Genomic DNA, 26355 nt, shown 5'->3' with positions numbered 1-26355 from the left:
CATTATGCCGTTGGATCAATTGTTACCTTAGTTGCGATCTTCATCACATTTGTTGTGATGAGGGTAAGTTTTATCAGTGTTTTCCTTTACAAATGGATACTTAGCTTATTTTCCTCCTAAATGGCATAATTACCTAAGATAGATAAAAACAATGAGCTATACTTAGCTTATTCAGTTCATTTATGACATACTTAGCATACTTAGGTCAAAAATGGCATTTTTACCTACCTTAGTTAGAAGAAGAAGAAGAAGATAAAGAAGAGGAGAGGAGAAAAGAAAGAGAAGAAAAAATCTTCTTCTTCTTATTCTTCTTCTTCTAACTAGTCTTCTTCTTCTTCTTCTAATTTTCATCTTTCCCAATTTGCAGATTTGCTTTACATGAGGAACCTTGGATTCATGGAGTGTACTATTCTTCTGGTGCTTCCTTGTTGTTTATGAAAACTTGTTTGGGTATGTATGTCTATATGGATATGTTGTTGGAAACTTGTTTCTGGTTATGTATATATGGATATGTTGGACTTTGTTGAACTATGTTGTTGGATATATATGTTGGATTGGATGAAATATGTTGTTGGACATGCTGTTATATGCTGTTGGATATGTATGCATGTATGTCTGTGTTTGAAACCATGTCTAATTAAATGGATTTAAATAAAAACAGGGGATATATAGGCTCTTTGCCGTCTGTTAGCGGACGGCAAAGAGAACACGTGGCAGCTACCTATGCAACCTGGGAACACTGGCTGCCTATTTGGTAATTTTGCCGTCTGCTAGCAGACGGCAAAGAGGGCCCATCTATGCCGTCTGCTGGTAGATGGCATAGCTTGCCACGTGGCAGCTTCCTGGCGCTGGCCTAGCTAAGCTCTTTGCTATCTGCCAGCGGACGGCAAAGAGCGCCGTTAACCCCCTAACAGCTCTCACCAAACCCCAATGTCGTCCGTTATCTTTGCCGTCTGCTGGCCTCAGACGGCCGACGGCACAACCCTTTCCCGTCAGTTTCTAGGAAGCGGACGACAAAGAAGGCCTTTGCTGGCACGCGTTCAGACGGACGTTTTGCCGTCCGCTGGCTGACGCCAAAGACATTTGCCGTCCGGGATCTATGCCTTTGTCGTCCGCCATGGCGGACGGCAAAGAAGCTGATTCCAGTAGTGTACCGGGTTCCTAATCACAAATCTCATCTCCTTGCAATTTACATTATTTGCCATTTTCCCCTCATTTTCATCTCACCCACTTCACAAAAAAAATTGCCGTTTTATATACCCTCTTTTTCGTTCGTTGTTTCCTCGTCAGATCTATTTTTGAGTGCAATCTTATTTGCATAGTCATGATGCCTTAAAGAAAATATTATGAAGTTCCTTACCCCAATATTTTGCTTGAGATTGAGGAAAGTACTAATGAATATATGACTACATAATATGAGCACAATAATTTTTTTACCGAAGAACTTAAGGGGCACTCCGTTGTTCTAGATGCTATGACAAAACAACTTGATGATATTAGTAGAGAAGTTTGTAATCTCCAATCTAAGTATGCTTTTGCTGAAAGTTTGCTAGGCAAAATATCCGATGCACAAGCTACCCTAGTAAATCAAATGGCCGCTAAACCAATCTCGTTAGAAGATAAAAATAATGAAGATCTCTTTGTTTAGTAAAGTTAAGATTGATGATAAAGGGACTAAAGAAGAGTCAACTTTAGCTAGAAGGCGTCCCGATAATTTGGAGGGTGAAAATCTTGTTGTGAAAATTGACGAAAGTGGGTTTGGATAGTTCAAAACTTTAACTAGTGATGTGCCCCACTCTTTTGGATTACGAAGACTTTAATTCTGATAACTGCTCTTTGATTGATTGTATTTCTTTGTTGCAATCCATGATTAACTCACCCCATGCTTATGAACAAAATAAAGCTTTTACTAAACATATCATTGATGCTATGATGAAAGCTTTGGAAGAAAAGTTGGAATTAGAAATTTCAATTCCTAGAAAATTACATGATGAATGGGAACCCACCATGAAAGTCAAAATTAAGAATTATGGGTCTTTTGCTTTATGTGAATTGGGTGCTAGTGTTTCTACAATTCCAAAATCTTTATGTGATGTGCTTGGTCTTACCGATATTGAAGTGTGTTCTTTAAATTTGCACTTGGCGGATTCTACTATTTAAAAGCCTATGGGAAGAATTAATTATGTTCTTATTATTGCAAATAGGAATTATGTGCCCATAGATTTTATTGTTCTTGATATTGATTGCAATCCGTGTTGTCCAATTATACTTGGTAGACCGTTCTTACGTACTATTGGTGTCGTGATTGATATGAAAGAAGGCAATATTAAATTTCAATTTCCACTAAGGAAGGGTATGGAACACTTCCCTAGAACAAGAATTAAGCCACCATATGAATCATTCACGAGGGCATCTTATGGATCTAGAAATAAAGATGACAATACTTAGATCTTTGCATTATGCCCAGCTAGGGGCATAAAATGATAGCACTTATTGGGAGGCAACCCAGTGAATAAAAAATATTTTTGTCTTTTTCTTTCTATTCTTGAGTGTTTGCACAATTATGCTACTGTTATGATTGTGTTTTTTATGTTTTAATTAGTGTTCGTGCCAAGTAAAGCCTTTGGGATCATGTTGGGTGATAGTTGAAAAACAGAAACTTTTGCGTCCACTGAAACAATTCTGAAAATACACAGAAGCGTGATAAAATTCTGAATTTTTTACACAAGATTGATAAACAAATGGCCTACGTTCTCCTAATGTTTAAGAATTTTTGGAGTTACAAAAGTATTCGAAGTTTTCGGATTACTACAGACTGTTCTGCTTTTGACAGATTCTGTTTTCTTTGCTTTGTGTGCTTATTTCGATGAATCTATGGTTTGTATTGGAGGGTATAAGCTATAGTAAAGTTGGAATACAGTAGATATAATTCAAAAATAAAATATGAATGGGTTTGCAACAGTACTTAGAGTAGTGTTTTGCTTTGTTATACTAACGGATCTCATGAAGGTTTTGTTGAGTTTTGTGTGATTGAAGTTTTCAAGTTTTTGGGTGAGATCAGGTGCATGAAGGAATAAGGAGTAAGAAGAGCCTAAGCTTGGGTATGCCAATGGCAACCCAAGCTATTATCTAAAACAGAAGCAAGCAAATAAGCTTGGGGATGCCCGAGTGGCATCTCCTCTTTCTTCTAACGACCATCCGTATTTTACTTGGAGCTATATTTTTATTCGTCACATATCATGAGTTTTGCTTGGAGTGTCTTGTATGATATGAGTCTTTCTTATTTTTCTTTTTTTGTCATCTATCCTTCATGGACACACCTATTTGAGACGACCAAAATTATGCTATGATTTGTTAGAATTGCCCTCTATGCTTCACTTAAATCTTTTGAGCTATAGAATTGCTCTAGTGCTTCACTTATATCTTTTTTAGCACGGTGTGCTTTAGTATTTTTGAAGAAATGCTCTCATGCTTCACTTATATTTATTTGAGAGTTAGTAAGATCTTTAAGAAATTCTCTCATGCTTCACTTAAATTATTTTGAGAGAAGAAAATTTTTATGCTCATGTTCTTCACATAGATTTGTTTGAGCTATCAAAAGCAACGTATGAAATTAGTCCCAAAGTGATAGATATTCAAGAAGGATATAATAAAAACTTTCATTAAGATCATTGGACAAAATAAACTTGATTCTTTGTAATAGTTTTGCGATATGATTATATAATATGTGAGTCATGTTGATGAGTAACTATGGTTTAGTAAGAATATTGATGTTAAGGCTTGTGATTGCCTATGCAAGCACGAAAGTCAATAGTTATGCAATGAAATTACATCCTACTTATGGTGCATTATTCGGTGTTAGTTATGCTTAATGCTCGCTTATGAGATTTTTCGTTTCTTGGTTTGATGCTTCTCAATCTTTTGATAGCCTTCACTTGCACTAAGTATGATTACTACTTGTGCGTCCAAAATCCTTAAACAAGTTTTGCCATATGAGTCCACTATACCTACCTACACGCGGTATTCTTTTGCCGTTCTAAGCAAATTTGTATGTGCCATCTCGAATATTCAAAATAAATTTCCTTTTTGTGTGCTCGTACCGCTCATGAAACGGTTGGGGGTGGCTGATATTTTTCCATGCTAGATGTATTATTCTCAAGATGAGTGTTTATTCGATTGTCATTGCACAAGAGTACGGCAAAGGTATTAGGGATGCCCAGTCCCGAAATGAAAAATGAATTTACTTTATGTTGTCGAATAATAAATTCCTAGGAAAGTGTTGGTATGGACGGCACCCGTGGATTCGGTTAGCCGTGGAATGTGAAAGTATGGTGGAAAAAGGAATAAACTTTATTTTTTTGTTTGGGAACCATCTATGATATATCTAGCATGGGAAGTATTGGGAACTACTCGATCGTTTTCGTTGACAGGAAAAGCATGCCACCCAAAATGTTTTTATCCCTATCTTTTTCGCTTTGAGCTCTGGCACCTCTACAAATCCCTACTTCCCTCTGCGAAGGGCCTTTCTATTTTACTTTATGCAATTTTTATTTTTACCTGAGTCTCCACCTTCTCTTATAAAGCACCAACTAAACGGCACTATGATCGTACTTGAGCATTGGGTGTAGCTAATATGGGAGTGTGTTTCATGAATGGATCAATGATTGAGCATAATGGGCTAGGGATAACTTGCTTTAGTGTTGATATTTTGAAAGACATGGTTGCTTGTTGATATACTTGAGTATTGAAATCTTAATGTCAAAACTAGACTATTGCTTTAAATCATATAAAAGTCCAAATGTCCATGCTACAAAGAAAAGAATATGTGATGAACATGTTAGGCAGCATTACACATCAAAAATTCTATTTTTATCATTTACCTACTCTACGATGAGCAAGAATTAAGCTTGGGGATGCTGATATGTCTCCAATGTATCTATAATTTTTTATTGTTCCATGCTGTTATATTATCAATCTTGGATGTTTTACAATCATTTTGTAGCAACTTTATATAATTTTTTGGCACTAACCTATTGACAGAGTGCCCAGTGCCAGTTGCCGTTGTTTGCTTGTTTTTTACTTCGCATAAAATCAATACCAATCGGAGTCCAAACACAGCAAAACTTTTTGGAGAATTTTTTGGGCCAGAAGACACAGGATGGGCCAAAGAAGTACCAGAGGGGTGCCCCGAGGGGGACACAACCCACCCGGGCGCGCCTAGGGGCCCAGGCGCGCCCTGGTCGGTTGTGCCCACCTCGGTCGCCTCCCGCGCCGCCTCTTTGCTCTATAAATATCCCAATATTCCAAAAACCCTAGGGGAGTCGACGAACCACAATTCCAGCCGCCGCAAGTTCCACAAACCACAGATCCAATCTAGACACCATCAGAGAGGGGTTCATCATCCTCATTGGTGCCTCTCCGATGATGCGTGAGTAGTTCATTGTAGACCTACGGGTCCGTAGTTAGTAGCTAGATGGCTTCCTCTCTCTCTCTTTTGATTCTCAATACAATGGTCTCTTGGAGATCTATTTGATGTAACTCTTTTTGAGGTGTGTTTGTTGGGATCCGATGAACTTTGAGTTTATGATCAGATCTATGTTTTTATCCATGAAAGTTATTTGAGTCTTTTGATCTCTTATATGCATGATTACTTATAACCTCGTATTTCTTCTTCGAATCTTGGTTTAGTTAGGCCGACTAGATCGATTTTTCTTGTCATGGGAAGAGGTCCTTTGTGATGGGTTCGATCTTACGGTGCTCAATCCCAGTGACAGAAGGGGAAATGACATGTATGTATTGTTGCTATTAAGGATAACAAGATGGGGTATATTCCTACATGAATAGATCGTGTCTACATCATGTCATCGTTCTTCTTGCATTACTCCGTTTCTCCATGAACTTAATACACTAGATGCATGCTGGATAGCGGTCGATGTGTGGAGTAATAGTAGTAGATGCAGGCAGGAGTCGGTCTACTAATCTTGGACGTGATGCCTATATAATGATCATTGCCTGGATATCGTCATAATTATTTGAAGTTCTATCAATTTCCCAACAGTAATTTGTTTACCCGTTGTATGCTATTTTTCTCGAGAGAAACCACTAGTGAAATCTACGGCCCCCAGGTCTCTTCTTTATCATATTTGCCTTCAAGATCTATTTGTATTCGCCTTTATTTTCAGATATATTAATCCAAAAATCCTAGAATACCTTGCTGCAAATTTTTGTTATTTATTTTATCTTGCATTCCCGCGAGATCTATTTATCCAATGTACTACAATTTTATCTATCTTTTTACCCGGGAGGGATTGACAACCCCTCTTTTACGTCGGGTTGCAAGTATTTGTTCTTTATGTGCAGGTACTGTTCACGTAGAGTTACATGGTTCTCCTACTGGTTCGATAACCTTGATCTCATCACTGAGGGAAATACCTATCGTAGCTATGCTGCATTATCCCTTCCTCTTTGGGGAAATACCGAAGTAGTTCAAGCCGCATCAATGGTCATGTCTGAGAAGGGCATTTATGCCAATTCATGTCGGGTTGCCCCTGGCTATAAATAGCCGCCCCCCACAACCTGTTGTTGGTTGGTTGCTCTAGAGATAACTTGACACTTATCATTTCGGAGCGACCCATCCTCTGATGACTTTGAAAGAATCCTAACTGAGGAAATCCCAACCAGAGCCAAAGTGAAGAGATTGAACTGTGTGATCCGACGCAAGTTACCTTTGAAGGCTGTCATTCTTCCAGACAGTTAGGTGTCAAGTTCTAAGCACCCAAGAGTCATTGTGGTGTACCGGTGAACAAGCATGTGAAGGTTTTGGAATTCTACCTTGAGCATTTACCACTAGTGATTGAGCGAGGTCTAAGTGACCTTGGCTTAAGAGGAATACTATGAGGACTAAGTGTCCTCTGAGTTCGACTCAGCCGCCTCAACCAGACTTACAGTTGATACAGTAACTAGAACTGGTCTACCAAATTGCTGAGTCTTGACCGAGCCAACCTTGTTTCGAATCCTCGTCCCTACTTTTACTTTATTCCATTGTTGAAGAATTTTTGATCCACCTTCTGATGAATTTGAACTAAAGACTTTCATCACGTTGTCTTTAATTTCTTCAGTTCATCTTCCTCATGCTTGTATGCTTGTATGAGTGCATGTTCTTCACCTATATGTACCTTCTATGCATGTTTTCTATTGCTGTGATGAATTAGTTGTGAATTTGTTGCCTTGTGTTTCTATTTCCTCACACTGATCTTCGTCAAATTTTTTCATCATAGTTTGACGACTTTCTAAAAATCTCCCATTTAAACACCCCCCCTCTGGGAGTAAACCTATGCTTTCGCATACTAGTGGGAACCTACATTATAGAACTTGGCTTGTATATTCCAATGACGAGCATCCTCCAAAGCACGAGGTATTCATGAGCAAGCAAGCTGGATGCACCCCCAATTAGTTCATAGGAGAGCTTTCACATATTCATAGCTCTATGTGCATCCTAGTTACATGGCGATTACTACTGTGTGGACATCGATTATAAGGCTTTCTCCACTGCCTAGTGGTCAGCTACGTTGATGCAAGAATTTCTTTGTTTTTGACTTCTGAAAACCCCAACCATTTTATATCATTCCCTTAAGTGCAAGGCATAGGCTTGTGCTCAGTGTTGCATAAGTAGTTGAATTGTTTGAACGCAGACAGACGATCTTGCTATTGTACCTGGTATGCCTCGGGTTGGGGTTTTTGAAGCAATCATTGATGCTTGGTTTCTTTTGACTTTGATTGTCATTGTTGTGTCCGTGACATAATATTGACCTTCTCTCTAAACCATTGGCAATGGGATTTTTGGATCCACAAAAATATTTTCCTCTTTCTCAACCTCCATGGCAATGGAACTAACAGGGTAGCTTGTATTACTCCCTTGCCAGTTAACTTTTGGATGCTTGCTTGATGAACATGGATCTCACTCTTGGGGTTTGGTTCAATGTACGATTTAGAGTTGCTAGCAATGAGCTTTTGGTAGTCAACCTTCTTACTTGACGACAAGCAAGGTTTAAGCATGGGGTGGTTGATGGCTCTATAGTTTACGCATTTTAGAGCTCATTTGTTGCATGTTCTCTTCATATATGATGTCCCATTGAATCAAATAGTTGTACATTGTGCATGTTTACCAGTATCTACACTTTCCAATGTGAGCATTGAAAATTTAGTGCTTTATTTAGTTTATTAGTTTGCTGTGTTTTCTTGTGTCTACAGGTGTTTTGGCGCAACCTAGGACCAAGCACGATGAAAGGACCAAGGATGGGATTGATACACAGTCAGCCAGGGGTCGGACTTTGCCACTTCGGAGCTCAGAAAAATTCATTTTCTCCAAGTGCTCCAAATCAAGTTCTAAGAGAAGAAATGGATCAGCGTCGTTCATACATATCGAACGAACCCAAGAAAGTCAAATTCCGAGTTTGTATGAAGAAATGGTGGCCATTTTACCATAGAATGACAGCAGAAATCAGCAAAAAAAGACGCGGGCGTTTGACGTCCACACAGCTCCGAAAAGTTGCCCTTCCATATGGGATTCTTCACCGATTTCATACCCGTTCAATCGCACGAGATCCTTGGCTCGTAAAGCGGAGACCAGGAGAGGATTAGGCTCAATGTGAGCCCTTGGATGAAGCCCTACAACAGAGGAGGCTATGAGGCTCCATATATACACCTCCTCAACCCTAGCCATCGGCATCCATCCTCATTCATAGAGAACACATCCAAGTTCATCCTCATCGCAGCTCCATCACCACCATAGAGGAAGGAACCAGATCAAGAGGAAGAGGGGGAGGCTCCACCATGCGAGCACCGGCCTTCAGGCCGGTGCCCTCTCCACCGCGTCGGCGCCATCACCATCATCTCCACCGCGCCGCCGCCACCATCAACATCACCATCATCACCTACTCCCTTCACCTGCTTGTAACTTGACCCTCTCATTTATGTTTGAGAATCTTCATTTGTTCTCAAGGATACGGATGAACTCTTGTATGATTAGTATGATTATTTCCCAAATGATCCAATATGTTGATGACCCACAAGTATAGGGGATCTATCGTAGTCCTTTCGATAAGTAAGAGTGTCGAACCCAATGAGGAGCAGAAGGAAATGACAAGCGGTTTTCAGTAAGGTATTCTCTGCAAGCACTGAAATTATCGGTAATAGATAGTTTTGTGATAAGGTAATTTGTAACAGGTAACAAGTAATAAAAGTAAATAAGGTGCAGCAAGATGGCCCAATCCTTTTAGTAGCAACGGACAAGCCTGGACGAACTCTTATATAAAGGAGAACGCTCCTGAGGACACATGGGAGTTATCGTCAAGCTAGTTTTCATCACGCTCATATGATTCGCGTTCGTTACTTTGATAATTTCATATGTGGGTGGACCGGTGCTTGGGTACTGCCCTTCCATGGACAAGCATCCCACTTATGATTAACCCCTATTGCAAGCATCCGCAACTACAAAACAAGTATTAAGGTAAACCTAACCATAGCATGAAAAATATGGATCCAAATCAGCCCCTTACGAAGCAACGCACAAACTAGGGTTTAAGCTTCTGTCACTCTAGCAACCCATCATCTACTTATTACTTCCCAATGCCTTCCTCTAGGACCAAACAATGGTGAAGTGTCATGTAGTCGATGTTCACATAATACCACTAGAGGAAAGACAACATACATCTCATCAAAATATCGAACAAATACCAAATTCACATGACTACTTATAGCAAGACTTCTCCCATGTCCTCAGGAACAAACGTAACTACTCACAAATCATATTCATCTTCATAATCAGAGGGGTATTAATATGCATAAAGGATCTGAACATGTGATCTTCCACCAAATAAACCAACTAGCATCAACTACAAGGAGTAATCAACACTACTAGCAACCCACAAGTACCAATCTGAGGTTTTGGGAAAAATATTGGATACAAGAGATGAACTAGGGTTTGAGAGGAGATGGTGCTGGTGAAGATGTTGATGGAGATTGACCCCCTCCCGACGAGAGGATTGATGGTGATGATTTCCCCTCCCGGAGGGATGTTTCCCCGACAGAACAGCTGCGTCAGAGCCCTAGATTGGTTTCGCCAGGTTCCGCCTCGTGGCGGCGGTGCTTCATCCCGGAAGCTTCCTTCTAATTTTTTCTAGGGCGAAAGACTTTATATAGCCAAAGATGGGCACCGAAGGCCTGCCAGGGGGCCCACGAGGTAGGGGCGTGCCCAGGGGGTAGAGCGCGCCCCCACCCTCGTGGATGGTGGGTGGCCCCCCTTTGGTACTTCCTTCACCCAATATTTTTTATATATTCTAAAACTAACTTTTGTGGAGTTTCAGGACTTTTGGAGTTGTGCAGAATAGGTCTCTAATATTGGCTCCTTTTCCAGCCCAGAATTCCAGCTGCCGGCATTCTCCCTCTTCATGTAAACCTTGTAAAATAAGAGAGAAAAGGCATAAGTATTGTGACATAATGTGTAATAACAGCCCATAATGCAATAAATATCGATATAAAAGCATGATGCAAAATGGACGTATCAATTCCCCGAGCTTAGACCTCGCTTGTCCTCAAGCGGAGGCCGATAACGAAAAATATGTCCACATGATTAGAGCTAGAGGTGTCGATAAAATAAAATACGGACATGAGGGCATCATGATCATTGTTATAACAGCAACATATATATATATATATATATATTATCATATGATTTCTTATGCTAAAGTAACAATCTATTCACAATGTCAAGTGTGAATCTGAAACTTCATTGAGAACCAACAAACTATAATCTCAGTCATTGTTGCAATTGCAATTTATCATAACATCGGAAAGAGTCAATATAAGAGCTTTTCAGCAAGTCCACATACTCAACTATCATTTAGTCTTTCATAATTGCTAAAACTCACGCAATACTTATGGGTATGGAATTTTAATCGGACACAGAGAAAGATAGGGGCTTATAGTGTCGCCTCCCAAGCTTTTACCTCAAGGGTAATGTCAACAATAATAGTTTATGATAACTTACATCCAATTGGATATATATATGTCAGGATCTTTCCAATACAATGTGCTTGCCAAAGGATAAAATGTAAAAAGGAAAGGTGAAGATAACCATGACTCTTACATAAGGCATAAGACAAAAGTAAAAGATAGGCCCTTCACAGAGGGAAGCAGAGGTTGTCATGTTCTTTTATGGTTGGATGCACAAAATCTTAATGCAAAAGAACATCATTTTATATTGCCACTTGTGATATGGACCTTTATTATGCAGTCTGTCGCTTTTATTGCTTCCATATCACAAGATCGTATAAAGCTTATTTTCTCCGCATTAATAAATCATACATATTTAGAGAGCAATTTTTATTGCATGCAACAATGACAACTTATTTGAAGGATCTTACTCAATCCATAGGTGATATGGTGGACTATCATGGCAAAACGGGTTTAAGGATATTTGGAACCACAAGTAGTATCTCTACTTGGTGCAAAGAATTTGGCTAGCATGAGGGGGAAAGGCAAGCTCAACATGTTGGATGATTCATGACAATATACTTTATTTCAGATATAAGAAAACATAACCCATTACGTTGTCTTCCTTGTCCAACATCAACTTTTAGCATGTCATATTTTAATGAGTGCTCACAATCATAAAAGATGTCCAGGATAGTATATTTATATGTGAAAACATCTCTTTCTTTATTACTTCCTATTAATTGCAACGATGACCAAAACTATGTTTGTCAACTCTCAACAAATTTTATTCATCATACTCTTTTATATGTGAAGTCATTACTCTCCACAAGATCAATATGATCTCTTTAATTCTTTTTATTCTTTCTTTTATTCCCTCAAGATCATAGTAAGATAATCAAGCCCTTGACTCAAAACTAATCTTTATTATATATGGCTCACGGACTTGATTACATAGAAGGATCATAAAGCAAAACTCAAAAATAGATCATACTAAAACTTTATTCTACTAGATCAAGATATTACCAAAAGGATCGAAGTAAGAAAAATGGTAAAGATAGGAGTTTGATGGTGATACGACAACAAGGAACCTCGCCCATGCTTGGCAGTTGCCAAGGGAGTGCCATACCCATGTGTTTATGTCTCTTTCCTAGGAGGTGAAGGAGATGGTGATGATGATGACAATTGTGCCTTCAGCTTTTCATATTGTAATTGAGAAGAGCAATTTCCTCCTTTAAATCATCGACCTCCGATTCCAGCTTCAACATCTTATCACATAAATCTCCTTTGCTTTTATGCCGAAAACAAGAAGGAATAGATCGGTTGTTAGATAGTTTAGCCCTCTTAGGGAGACTAGACTTCTTGAACTTCACGTGCATATCCCCAGGTTGAGGTAGAGGAACATCCTCCTCCTCCGAGATTGAATCATTGATCCTCCTCAAATGAGCATCCTCCTCATCATACGTAGTTCGACCACAAGGAGATAGGTCCCCATAGGTCTTTGGGTCAGCAATGAGATGTGAGACATATCTCTCTCCAACGGAGTCTTGAGATGACATCTTGCTCTAAATCAGCTGCAGAAACAGCTCGAAACAGGAACAGAGGATATTTGCGTGATACGATGGTCAAAACCTTTGGGAGTTTATATAATGAATTTTTACCGACCAAAAGAAGTATCGTGCAAGAAAACAGAGTCCCGAGGGCACACGAGGTGCCCACGAGGCAGGGGGCGCGCCCTCCACCCTCGTGGATGCCTCGTGTCCCTTTCGGACTGCTTCTTATTTTCCTATTTTCTTAAATATTCCAAAATAGAGAAAAATTGCTATTAGAACTATTTTGGAGTCGGTTTACTTACCGTACCACATACCTATTCCTTTTCGGAGTCTGAAACGTTCTGGAAAGTGTCCCTTGTGTATTCCTCCAGGGTTACCGTTTCAATAACATTAGTTTCAACATTTATTGGATTACGTGAGATATAATGTTTGATTCTTTGACCGTTCACCACCTTCGGATTTGTGCCTTCGAAGTTGTTGATTTTTATGGCACCGAAATGATAGACCTCCTCGATAATGGAAGGACCTTCCCATTTAGAAAGGAGCTTTCTTGCAAAAAACCTTAAACGAGAGTTGTATAGCAAAACATAATCACCTACATTAAACTCACGCTTTTGTATCCTTTTGTCATGCCATCTTTTAACTTTTTCTTTAAATAGTTTGGCATTCTCATAGGCCTGAGTTCTCCATTCATCAAGTGAGCTAATGTCAAATAGCCTCTTCTCACCGGCAAGTTTGAAATCATAATTGAGCTCTTTAATGGCCCAATATGCCTTATGTTCTAGTTCGAGAGGTAAGTGACATGCTTTTCCATATACCATTTTATACGGAGGCATACCCATAGGGTTTTTATATGCAGTTCTATAGGCCCATAATGCATCATCAAGTTTCTTGGACCAATTCTTTCTAGATCTATTAACAGTCTTTTGCAAAATTAATTTAACCTCTCTATTACTCAGTTCTACTTTACCACTAGACTGTGGATGGTATGGAGATGCAATTCTATGATTAATGTCATACTTAGCAAGCATTTTACGAAAAGCACCATGAATAAAATGTGAACCACCATTAGTCATTAAATATCTAGGGACTCCAAACCTCGAAAAAATGACTTCTTTAAGCATCCTAATAGAGGTGTTTTGATCAGCACTACTAGTTGGAATAGCTTCTACCCACTTAGTAACGTAATCAACAGCAACTAAAATATGTGTACCCATTAGAGGAAGGAAACGGTCCCATATAATCAAAGCCCCAAACATCAAATGGTTCAATAACAAGTGAATAATTCATAGGCATTTCTTGACGTCTACTAATATTACCAATTCTTTGACATTCATCACAGGACAAGACAAACTTACGGGCATCTTTGAAGAGAGTAGGCCAATAAAAACCGGATATCAATACCTTATGTGCAGTTCTATCTCCAGCGTGGTGTCCTCCATAAGCCTCGGAGTGACACTTGCATAGGATCTGTTCCTGTTCATGCTCAGGTACACAACGTCTAATGACACCATCTACTCCTTTATAAAGTTGTGGGTCATCCCGGAAGTAATGTCTTAAATCATAGAAAAACTTTTTCTTTTGCTGGTATGTGAAAGTAGGTGGTATAAATTTAGCAACAATGTAATTAGCATAATCAACATACCATGGAGCAGTACAAGAAGCATTTATGACAGCTAATTGTTCATCAGGAAAGCTATCATCAATAGGTAGTGGGTCATCAAGAACATTCTCTAACCTAGATAAGTTGTCTGCAACGGGGTTCTCAGCTCCCTTTCTATCAATAATATGCAAATCAAATTCTTGTAGCAAGAGAACCCATCTAATAAGTCTAGGTTTAGCATCTTTCTTTTCCATAAGATATTGAATAGCAGCATGATCAGTGTGAACAGTTACTTTAGAATCAACAATATAAGGTCTGAACTTATCACAAGCAAATACAACTGCTAAAAATTATTTTTCAGTAGTAGCATAATTTCTCTGGGCACTGTCTAGAGTTTTACTAGCATATTGGATAACATTTAATTTCTTATCAACTCTTTTTCCTAGAACAGCACCTACAGCATAATCACTAGCATCACACATAATTTCAAAGGGTAAATTCCAATCAGGTGGCTGAACAATAGGTGCAGAAATCAAGGCTTTCTTAAGTATTTCAAATTCTTCTACACAATCATCATCAAAGAGAAAAGGGACATCTTTTTGTAAGAGATTAGTCAGAGGCCTAGAAATTTTTGAGAAGTCTTTAATGAACCTCCTATAAAAACCGGCATGACCAAGGAAACTTCTTATACCTCTAATGTCCTTAGGACACGACATCTTTTCAATAGCATCAACTTTAGCTTTATCAACTTCAATACCTCTTTCAGAAATTTTATGTCCCAAGACAATACCTTCATTAACCATAAAGTGGCACTTCTCCCAATTCAAGACAAGATTAGTTTCTTCACATCTCTGCAAAACTCGATCAAGGTTGCTTAAGCAATCATCAAAATAAGTTCCATAAACGGAGAAATCATCCATGAAAACCTCAAAAATCTTTTCACAAAAGTCAGAGAATATAGCAGTCATACATCTTTCAAAGGTAGCAGGTGCATTACATAAACCAAAAGGCATGCGTCTATAAGCAAAGGTACCGAAAGGGCAAGTAAAAGTGGTGTTTTCTTGGTCCTCTTTTGACATGGGTATTTGAGAGAAACCGGAATAACCATCTAGAAAGCAAAAATGTGTATGTGTGGATAATATTTCTAGCATTTGATCAATAAAAGGTAAAGGGTAATGATCCTTTTTAGTAGCTTTATTTATTTTGGGGAAATCAATTACCATTCTATAACCTGTAACAATTTTTTGTGGGATCAATTCATCTTTATCATTAGGAACAACAGTAATACCTCCCTTCTTAGGGACACAATGGACAGGACTTACCCACTGACTATCAGCAACAGGATAAATTATACCTGCCTCCGGAAGCTTTAGTATTTCTTTTCTTACCACTTCTTTCATCTTAGGATTTAACCGTCGTTGGTGATCAACAACCGGTTTAGCGTCTTTCTCCAATTTTATTTTGTGTTGGCATAGAGTGGGACTAATGCCCTTAAGATCATCAAGAGTATATCCAATAGCAGCACAGTGCTTCTTCAGAGTTTTCAATAATTTCTCTTCTTCCTACTCTGAAAGGTTAGCACTAATAATAACAGGATATATCTTCTTTGCATCAAGATAAGCATATTTAAGAGTATCAAGTAATGGTTTAAGTTCAAACACGGGATAACCCTTGGGTGGAGGAGGATCCCCTAGAATTTCAACAGGCAAGTTGTGTTTCAAAATAGGTCCCTGTTTAAAGAATACTTCATCTATTTCCCTTCTTTCATTCATAAACATATCGTTTTCATGGTCTAACAAATATTGTTCTAAAGGATCATTAGGAGGCATGGAAATAGAAGCAAGACCAATAATTTTATCTTTACTAGGCAATTCTTTATCATCGGGTTGTCTATGAAATTTAGCAAAATTAAAATCATGAGACATATCCCCTAAACCAATAGTAACAACATCCTTTTTGCAATCTATCTTAGCATTAACAGTATTCAAGAAGGGTCTGCCAAATATAATGGGACAAAAGTCATCTTGTGGGGAACCAAGAACAAGAAAATCAGTAGGATATTTAACTTTCCCACACAAGACTTCAACATCTCTAACAATCCCAACTAGTGAAATAGTATCTCTATTGGCAAGCTTAATTGTAACATCTATCTCTTCTATCTCAGCAGGTGCAATATCATGCATAATTTCTTTGTATAAAGAATGAGGTATTGCACTCGCACTAGCACCCATATCACATAAACCATGATAGCAATGATCTCCTATTTTAACAGAAATAACAGGCATGCCTACAACAGGTCTATGTTTATTTTTAATATCGGGTCTAGCAATTCTAGCAGCTTCATCACAGAAGTAAATAACATGCCCATCAATATTATCGACCAAGAGATCTTTAACCATAGCAATACTAGGTTCAACTTTAATTTGCTCAGGGGGTGTAGGTGTTCTAGTATTACTCTTACGAACCATAGTTGAAGCTTTAGCATGATCCTTTATTCTAACAGGGAAAGGTGGTTTCTCAATATAAGCGGTAGGAACAATAGGATCAACATTATAAGTGATAGTCTTTTCTTCAACTTTAATAGGTTCAACTACTTTTACTTCAATGGGAGGATTATATTTAAACCATTTCTCCTTAGGGAGATCAACATGAGTAGCAAATGATTCACAGAAAGAAGCTACTATCTCAGAGTCAAGTCCATATTTAGTGCTAAATTCACGAAAAGCATCGGTATCCATAAAAGAATTAACACAATCAAAGTTAGGTGTTATACCTGACTCCTTACCTTCATCGAGTTCCCAATCTTCAAAGTTGCGTTTAATTCTTTCCAATAAATACCATTTGAATTCAATAGTCTTCATCATAAAGGAACCAGTACAAGAAGAATCCAGCACGGAGCGATTATTGAGAGAAAGCCAAGCATAAAAATTTTGAATAATAATTTCTCTTGACAGCTCATAATTGGGGCATGAATATAACATTGACTTAAGCCTCCCCCAAGCTTGAGCGATACTTTCTCTTTTGCGAGGCCAAAAATTATATATATAATTATGATCATGATGAACCAGATGCATAGGATAAAACTTCTGATGAAATTCCAATTTCAATCGGTTGTAGTTCCATGATCCAATATCATCACATAGCCTAAACCATGTCAATGACTTTCCCTTCAAAGATAAAGGGAAGACCTTCTTCTTGATAACATCCTCGGGCATACCTGCAAGCTTAAATAATCCACAAACTTTATTCACATAGATTAGGTGCAAATCGGGATGCAATGTTCCATCTCCTGTAAAAGGATTAGCTAGCAGTTTCTCTATCATACCCGAAGGAATTTCAAAGTAAACATTTTTCAGTAGGTTCAGTAGGTTGAGGAGCAACTTTTTGCTCTCCTGGTCGGGGTGAAGATACCCCGAACAAGCCCCTCAAAGGATTATGTTCCATAGTAACAAGTGACAGTAAATTTCAGCACACTATATAAATGTTTCCTTACCAAATTCCACCTACCAAAGGCGCTTCACTCCCCGGAAACGGCGCCAGAAAAGAGTCTAGATGACCCACAAGTATAGGGGATCTATCGTAGTCCTTTCGATAAGTAAGAGTGTCGAACCCAACGAGGAGCAGAAGGAAATGACAAGCGGTTTTCAGTAAGGTATTCTCTGCAAGCACTGAAATTATCGGTAACAGATAGTTTTGTGATAAGGTAATTTGTAATGGGTAACAAGTAATAAAAGTAAATAAGGTGCAGCAAGATGGACCAATCCTTTTTGTAGCAAAGGACAAGCCTGGACGAAGTATTATAAAGGAAAACGCTCTCGAGGAAATCGTCAAGCTAGTTTTCATCACGCTCATATGATTCGCGTTCGTTACTTTGATAATTTGATATGTAGGTGGATAGGTGCTTGGGTACTGCCCTTCCCTGGACAAGCATCCCACTTATGATTAACCCCTATTGCAAGCATCCGCAACTACAAAAGAAGTATTAAGGTAAACCTAACCATGGCATGAAACATATGGATCCAAATCAGCCCCTTACGAAGCAACGCATAAACTAGGGTTTAAGCTTCTGTCACTCTAGCAACCCATCATCTACTTATTACTTCCCAATGCCTTCCTCTAGGCCCAAACAATGGTGAAGTGTCATGTAGTCAACGTTCACATAACACCACTAGAGGAAAGACAACATACATCTCATCAAAATATCGAACGAATACCAAATTCACATGATTACCTATAGCAAGACTTCTCCCATGTCCTCAGGAACAAACGTAACAACTCACAAATCATATTCATGTTCATAATCAGAGGGGTATTAATATGCATAAAGGATCTGAACATATGATCTTCCACCAAATAAACCAACTAGCATCAACTACAAGGAGTAATCAACACTACTAGCAACCCACAGGTACCAATCTGAGGTTTTGGGACAAAGATTGGATACAAGAGATGAACTAGGGTTTAAGAGGAGATGGTGCTGGTGAAGATGTTGATGGAGATTGACCCCCTCTTGATGAGAGGATCGATGGTGATGATTTCCCCCTCCCGGAGGGATGTTTCCCCGGCAAAACAGCTCCGCCGGAGCCCTAGATTGGTTTCGCCAGGTTCCGCCTCGTGGCAGCGGTGCTTCGTCCCGAAAGCTTCCTTCTGATTTTTTCCAGGGCGAAAGACTTCATATAGCCAAAGATGGGCACCGAAGGCCTACCAGGGGGCCCACGAGGCAGGGGGCGCGCCCAGGGGGGTAGGGCGTCCCCCCACCCTCGTGGATGGTGGGTGGCCCCCCTCTTGTACTTCCTTCGCCCAATATTTTTTATATATTCTAAAACTGACTTCTGTGGAGTTTCAGGACTTTTGGAGTTGTGCAGAATAGGTCTCTAATATTTGCTCCTTTTCCAGCCCAGAATTCCAGCTGCCGGCATTCTCCCTCTTCATGTAAACCTTGTAAAATAAGATAGAAAAGGCATAAGTATTGTGACATAATGTGTAATAACAGCCCATAATGCAATAAATATCGATATAAAAGCATGATGCAAAATGGACGTATCATATGTTCATGTTCAAGTTAGTATTCTCTCGAGTGTTGAGAGGAGGCCTCGCTCGCGCTTTTGTCGTGATTGGCTGTGGAGGAACTACTATCACTGCATAGGGGAGGATGTTGAGGGAATTCAAGGTGACAGTAAAACCTCAATACCTAGTCTTTGCAAGGTTGATAGGGGAGTTCAGGTAAACCCATATCTGGCGGCGTCCATGGGGTGACCCTTAATTACCATGTGACTGTAACCTATGGGGGAGACCATGGTGGTGGCATGCGTGGCATGAAGTCTACCTCGAGTAGAGCGTGTATTGTATCGGGAACCACCCACTTAGGCATATGAAGAGTGCATAGAGGATACAATAGAGAGTGTTTGCTCCGCACTAGATGCGCGGGGCATATTTGTGGTAATGACTTCGGAGTCCTACACAACACTTTGCTACTCAATCACCTTCACTACTAACTTAGTCTCCTTTTATTCCTGTATTTACCTTCTTGTTCGTAGTTTAGTAGACACCCCTTTTTATGTAGTTCCCCTAGCAACTTATATAATAGGCTATTTCCAAACTCTGGTTTGGGTGTGTACGTAGCTCGTTAAGTGACAGCGTAGTTGCGGGGTTTGTGTTGCCTTCCTATTCGCTCCTTGTGGGTTCGACACTATTTATCACACGAAAGTGCTACAATAACCATGTGCACTTGCAGGTCATTAATCTGCTCCTCGCACAGTTTCTCAGCCCAACTTTCGTGATAGTCCTTATTGAAACCATTCTTCTTGAGGAGATAGTAGTTATGAACAAGCAATCCAGTGACGTCGACGAAAGATTCATAGCCCTTGGATCCATCCAAGTGAGCCCATTCGACCTGGATGTCCTTGTAGTTTCTGGCATTGATGTCTTAGGGCCGAAGCATGGCTATATCGCCATTGATGCAAAAACCAACGAATATGTATCTGTCCTTGAGAAACTGGCGAAGAGACAGGCTCACACCTTGAGACTGGCATTTGGATTGAAACTCAGATTTTGCATGAATTCATATTAAATTTATTTTAAGAAATCAATATTGTATCAAAATGTGACCACCAATTACAATATAATACAAACTGAGGGCGCCAAAATACTGTGACGGTCATGAACGACGTCAAAAGCATATGGTCCCACATGTAAGAAGCCACGTCACCCACGTGTGGACCCGCCCGCCAGCATCCACGTCAGCACAACAATGGGCCCACATGTCAGAACCGTTGACCGATCAGACGACACATCGTCACCAAAAAACAACGCCTGGTCCCACATGTAAGCAGCCACGTCAGCATCTTCTAGGCCCATATGTCAGCAGCGTTGACCGGTCAAAACTGACGCCGAGTTATTAGTAACGGGACCATCGGTGATCAAACCCATGGCGGACCCACACCGCACCCCCCGACGAGCGGCGGGCAGTGCACAGATTGGATGGTTTCCCCCAGGGAAGGTGCCCCACCCGACGACACGCCCGTGAGATTCTCTACAACAGGGAAGGTGGGCGAAGCCTATGGTGAAACCAAACCCCAACCTAGAGGATCCACTCAAGCCGCGGCTGGGTGGTTGGTCTGGTGGGGCGCTCTGGCTGGGGATCTGATAGAAAGGGGCCCTGGCGGGATCCATGGAAGTCGTGATTGGCGCCGGGGTGGGATCATCATCATGCCCCAGGACAACTGTCTCTGGGTGGCAGGCGGCGGGAGGGGAATAGGGGGGAGGGGCAGAGGAGGAACGCTCTGATTCGTCGACCGCGCTCCTGTTTGGTGAGCCATCAGCAGCGGGGGGCAAGGGGTGGGCAGGAGGATTGATTGATTGTTGTCTTGATTTTTATTTTTTGTTTTTACTTTCTCGAATGCTTGATACTTTGTACTAATAAAGATGAATACGTGCATCACGATAATGTAGTGGCCGGTGTGATCTCCTTTTTGAAAGAAAACACACATTTGCTGGCAAACTGAATATTCTCGCCATAAAATATGACATAGTCACCTTCTACTTCCCCGTACACGTGTGCATGCATGCATGCCATTATGTGGTCGAAACAAAAGTTGTTACTAGCAAGCTACAATTTTGTGTGATGTAAATTGGAGATTGCTTGATAGATTTCTTTTCCCGTGCAATGCGTGGTCATCCCTACAATACATACAGAAGGCGCTTTATATGGTAAGCATGCAAGGGTGCAGTGTTTGTTGGAGAAACTTGTATGCTTCTGCATAAATTGACGAACAACTTGTCTGGCACTAAAAAGAGTGAAACGTATGGGTTTCTGCATGCCCGCAACTGACTTGTTCCTTCACATGAGATTAACGACAATGCAAGAAAAGGGTTGCAAAAACATCTGGTTTATTAATTAAAGTGATGATTAAATCACCTGCGGCTATGAAATATACTTCCTCCATTTTACACTACACTAGTGTCAAAAAGGCTCTTATATTATGGGACGAAGGGAGTACCATTTTTGCACCATCCTGCTGTATTTGAAATGGAACAGTTGAAGCAGACCTTACTTAAACAACATATCGACAGTGTATATATTACTGCTAGCTAGGAAGAAATTTAAATAAATTTGTTGATGGCAAATTCAACACTCAACTTAGCATGCATTTCTTTCTGACATGGACGGTCTGAAATTCTAGATCAAGAAGACAGGAAATGCACATCAAAAAACAAATTAAGAACGAAGGCCTCAATTAAAACATGGATCGGAAGGATCTAATTAGGGGGTGAGGATAATGAGCTAGCTCAATTAGCAATCCCATTGCAGCTGCTCCATGTCATTGCCAGCGGCGCCGCAAAATAACCCGCACGACTCCATAAGCTCTAGGTCGAACGCCGTCGTTGTACCGGCGGAGCCGTACACTTCCGAAGAGACGTCCATCATATCCAGTCCCTTGCCACCTGAGCTACCGCCGTTGATCAATGGCGGCGGCGGGGGTCCAACTACCTCCTCCAGCCCCAACCCATGCTGTTGTCGATGCTGATGTGCCATTTCGATACCGGCACCCATTCCTGGCTCGACAACGGTGGCCCACATTGCGGCCGTCTCGTCCATGAACGCCGCCACGCCCGGGTTGAAGACGTTGCCATTGGGCATGCCGGCCGCGTACTCCATGGAAGATGACGAATTAGAAGAGCCATTCATGAAGTCCATGGAGGCGTGGACGCCCGCGGCGTTCTGATCCCTGAAGCTCATGAGTAAACCACCGCCGTTGTTGTGAACGTACGGGTAACCCTGCTGCATGGCCAGCGCAGCTTGGTGACCGCGCTCGTGCTGCCCCATCAGCATGCCAGGGTTATGGACGTCGTACAAACCCGGCGCCACCACTGGCGGCGCAACCGTGGCAGCGTCGTAGACCGCCTTGGTTGGGGAGCTGATGGTGAACGGTGGCGTGGCGCAACCGTTCCCGTTTCCATTGGGGGAATGGAATTGGGCGCCTGCTGCAAGGTTGTTGCTAGGGTTGCTGCCGGAGCCGGTGCCGCCATGTGCATGGAGGAGGTTCTTGGATGCCGGGAGCAGGTTGTGGGTCTTGGGGTCGAGACCCTGCGCGATGAGCTTCTTCTTGATGCACGAGTTCCAGAAGTTCTTGACCTCGTTGTCTGTGCGGCCCGGCAGATGCTTGGCGATCTGCGCCCACCTGCATGCCATGGATGCGATGCGATTCAAGAAGTCGGATCAATCGTGTCATGCAGCAACCTAGACTGAGGCAGACGCATGTATGTGTGTATGTATGTATACCGGTTGCCGAGGATGCGGTGGACGTCGAGGATGGTGCGCTCCTCCTGCTCGGAGAAGGTGCCGCGCTTCAGGTCCGGGCGGAGGTAGTTGATCCACCGGAGCCGGCAGCTCTTGCCGCAGCGCTGCAGCCCTGAACAACGAGGAGAAAGATCGATACGCTTCAGATCCGCTATCTAGAATTCGAGATGGATGGACGGAGAGAGACTACTAGTGCGTACCGGCGTTCTTGGGGACGGCGCTCCAGCAGCTGTGGCCGTGCGCCGTGATGTACCTGAGGAGCTTCTCGTCCTCCTCCGGGGACCATAGCCCCCGCTTCACCTTCTGCTTGCTGCAGCAGTGGTGCCCCATGGCCGCCGCCACCGCAGGCCGCCTGAGCCTGACCTAGCTGCTAGCCGACTCGCCCCTCTCCTCGTCCTCTCTCACGCATACACACGCTCGCAGGCAGAAATTCAGGCAAAGGCTGTCTCGGTCAATTGAGCTTTATGCCGCTGTGTGTGGAGGAAGGGAACACCAAATAAAGTTTGTCCATTGTCTCATCCATTGGAAAAGGTTGGAGGAAGTTTCAATTCACCAGGTGACTGAGAGAGTAGCAACAGTGAACGCCCAGCAACCAACTCTCTGGATATTAACACGCACTATTCTTGAGAGTCAAGACACCGTTTTGCTCTCTTTCTCTTTCTCTTTCTCTCTCTCTTTCTCAGAAAGTGCAAATCATGAGCTAGCGTTGCTAAAACTTGTGACGCTAGGCTACATGGAAGAGGCCGGACGGGACTTGAAACACAAGAGAAGAGCAGGTCGATTTATCGAGACGCACGCATGCGCTCTGTCGGTGCGCCTAGCTTACTCATGGCTAGCAAACATCGACAGCGATACTCTCTGTCCAATCATTGTTGCAGGCATATATACCATTTAATTACTGAATTTATCGGGTTCGGCTCACTCTTTCTATACATATCAATGTTTTAAATAGCGGGCTATGGACAATAGCGGCGGGCCTCCAAATCAGCTATATTAGGCTATTTGTGAAGGCGACCATTTAGCGGCAGCCTGCTGAAAAGGCTATGGCGGCCTATAGCAGAGCTATAGCCGGCTATTTAAAACTATAATACATATATGTGTTACTTCCTCCGTTCCCAAGTATTTGTGTTTTAGAGATTTTAAATGGCCTACCACATATGGATATAGACATATTTTAGAGTGTAGATTCACTCATTTTGCTTCATATGTAGTCACTTGTTGAAATCTCTATAAAGACAAATATTTAGGAACGGAGGGAGTAGTTAATACTGTTACTACCCATCAGTTTTCTCAAATGTGTAGTTTTAGACAAAAGGAACATCTAACTTTTGTCTAATAGGAAAGTTCTGAGGGGATGTTTGTTTTCAGGGACTTTTTGGTGTAGGACTAGAAAAAATCCCTCTTAGAGACTTTTTAACCACACAAGAGGGACCACTAGGGACTAAAAGTTGCTTTTTAGAACTAAATAAAAAAGACTCTCAAGGAGAGTCTTTTTTGAGACTTTTTCAGACTTTTCCAACAGTGCCCCTCCCTGCACCCAATGCCCCGCCGCCCCATGGTGTTGTTTGGTTGTTATTTTTCTGTATACTAGGGGTAACATGGTCTTTTACATGTCATTTAATAACCTCTAGGGAGGGACTAGGGACTTTTTAGTCCCTAGAAACAAATAAGGAGGGACTTTTTAGTGACTAGGGACTTTTTAGTTGGGACTAAAAAAGTCCTAGAACTTATAAACCAAACAGGGCTTGATTGTACCCACTGTACCTTCTGTCCTCATTATTCATTTTTGCATCAAAGTTCGTGCAAGCAAATTTCTCTTTTTTTTCTTCCAAATAAATGAACATTTGAATTCGATACTTTACATATCAACATCGCACAAGTACTACCATGTGTAGAAATGTATTCGGATTTTTTGGTGCAAAATAAATTTTAAAAAATGCATGATACAACCAATTCAAAATTCAAAATTTGACCAATTTATGTTACATTAAAAAAACAAAAACATTTTATACAAAGCTTGGCACTTGTGTATAGTTGACCTGCCAAGTTTTAAGGTCAAATGTTCTCTTTGAAATAAACAAAAATGAGAAATTTCTATATATGGATAGGAGCACAAATCTTGACGCAAAGTGAATGGTCTCAATAGAAGATACAATGGTATTGTAGTGCAACAAATCTACACTTCTAAAATTTGAACCGCACAGGGCTCTAGTAACAAGTCGTGCTCAAGAGCGACGCTCCTCGGTCGCTCCCGCGGGCGGCCAGGAGCGCACCCTAGCCACCGCCCGAGCCACACAACGCCGGCCTTCCTCCCCTCGCCGCCGCCGGCAGGCATCGCCGGGCAAAGCCTGCGGCGCGGCGGCGGCGGGGCCTTCTCCTCTGCCCACTTGGGGTTGGACCGCGCGGGCCGGACGCCTCGGTGGGTGCTCTATCCTGGTGCTCCCTCTGGTGCTCGAAGCTTCACGGCGCGGCCGCGCAGAGTGGCGGCGTCCGGGGGTGGATGGATGGGCGCGCTGGTGTACGTGGGCGTGGATCCGGCCGTGGCGGGCGCGGTGGCCTCCTGCCGCGCGGATCTGGCGGCTTGGCCCATGTGCGCCGGCGAGGTGCATCGCGGGCGCGGGCGCGCGTGTGCTGCACGGAGGTGCCTCGCGCGGGCGGATCCAGGTCTGCTGGGCGCGCTGGTGCACGAGGGAGCTTCAAGGGCGCGGCTCTTGGCCAGATGCGGGCGCGTGCTGGCGCGGGAAGCTGCTCAAGAGGCGCGGTGGTGCGGCCGCTGGGTCGCGCGATGGCGCAGCGGTGGCGCCTTGGGTGGCCAGTGACGAGGATTTGTTGCCCGGAGGTCATGCGGTGATGCGGGGTGTGCTGCTGCTCCAGCGAGTTGTATCTGGAGAGTGTGATGGCGTGTGGTGCACGGAGGCCGGGGCGGCGGCTCCGGACCTTCTCTTTGGTGATGGTGGCCGTGGTGGCCACGTGGGTAGCGCCACGGTTGGAGCTCGGGGGCATCGGTACTCCCCGGCAATGCGTCGGCCCTCCGTCGTGTCAGGGATGCTTGGCACTTGCCGGTGGGTTGGCTCGTGCTGTTGCGCGGGGTGCCAGATCTGTCCAAACGTGGCCGTTTCTGGCTCCTGTTGTGGTGATGGGTAGCCTTGCCGGCGGCTCAGCGTGGTGCAGGTGGCGGCGGCGGGCTGTTCTGATCGGTGGCTTCGGGCTCTGGTGGCGGTTCAGGCAGGCGGTGGCTCTCATGTGTCGGTTTGAGGGGAGAGCTTCCTTTGCTTCTCGGGGCGAAAGCCATGCTCTTGCCTTGGCTGGAGCCAACAACGGCGACGCCTGTGGGTGCCGCGCACCTTCTTGGAGGTGTCGTCATTCGAGGGCCTACGGCCTCTTCTCCCGCACTCCGGAGGAAACCC

General features: G+C 42.3%; 1 protein-coding gene across 1 annotated transcript; it reads right to left on the bottom strand.

Moving 5' to 3' along the window:
* Positions 1-21741: 21741 nt before the first annotated feature.
* LOC123049191 (transcription factor MYB26) lies at positions 21742-23450 on the bottom strand. The gene is made up of 3 exons (XM_044472163.1): positions 23149-23450; positions 22931-23060; positions 21742-22829 (listed from the first exon to the last, which is right to left on the bottom strand). The coding sequence occupies exons 1-3, from the start codon at positions 23276-23278 to the stop codon at positions 21941-21943; spliced, it is 1149 nt and encodes a 382-aa protein (XP_044328098.1). The 5' UTR covers positions 23279-23450; the 3' UTR covers positions 21742-21940.
* Between the last annotated feature and the right edge of the window lie 2905 nt (positions 23451-26355).

The sequence above is a fragment of the Triticum aestivum genome, chromosome 2D (genome assembly GCF_018294505.1).
Source record: "Triticum aestivum cultivar Chinese Spring chromosome 2D, IWGSC CS RefSeq v2.1, whole genome shotgun sequence".
NCBI lineage: Eukaryota > Viridiplantae > Streptophyta > Magnoliopsida > Poales > Poaceae > Triticum > Triticum aestivum.
The sequence above is the reverse complement of the archived record's forward strand: the minus strand, read 5'-3'. Positions and strand labels throughout refer to the sequence as shown.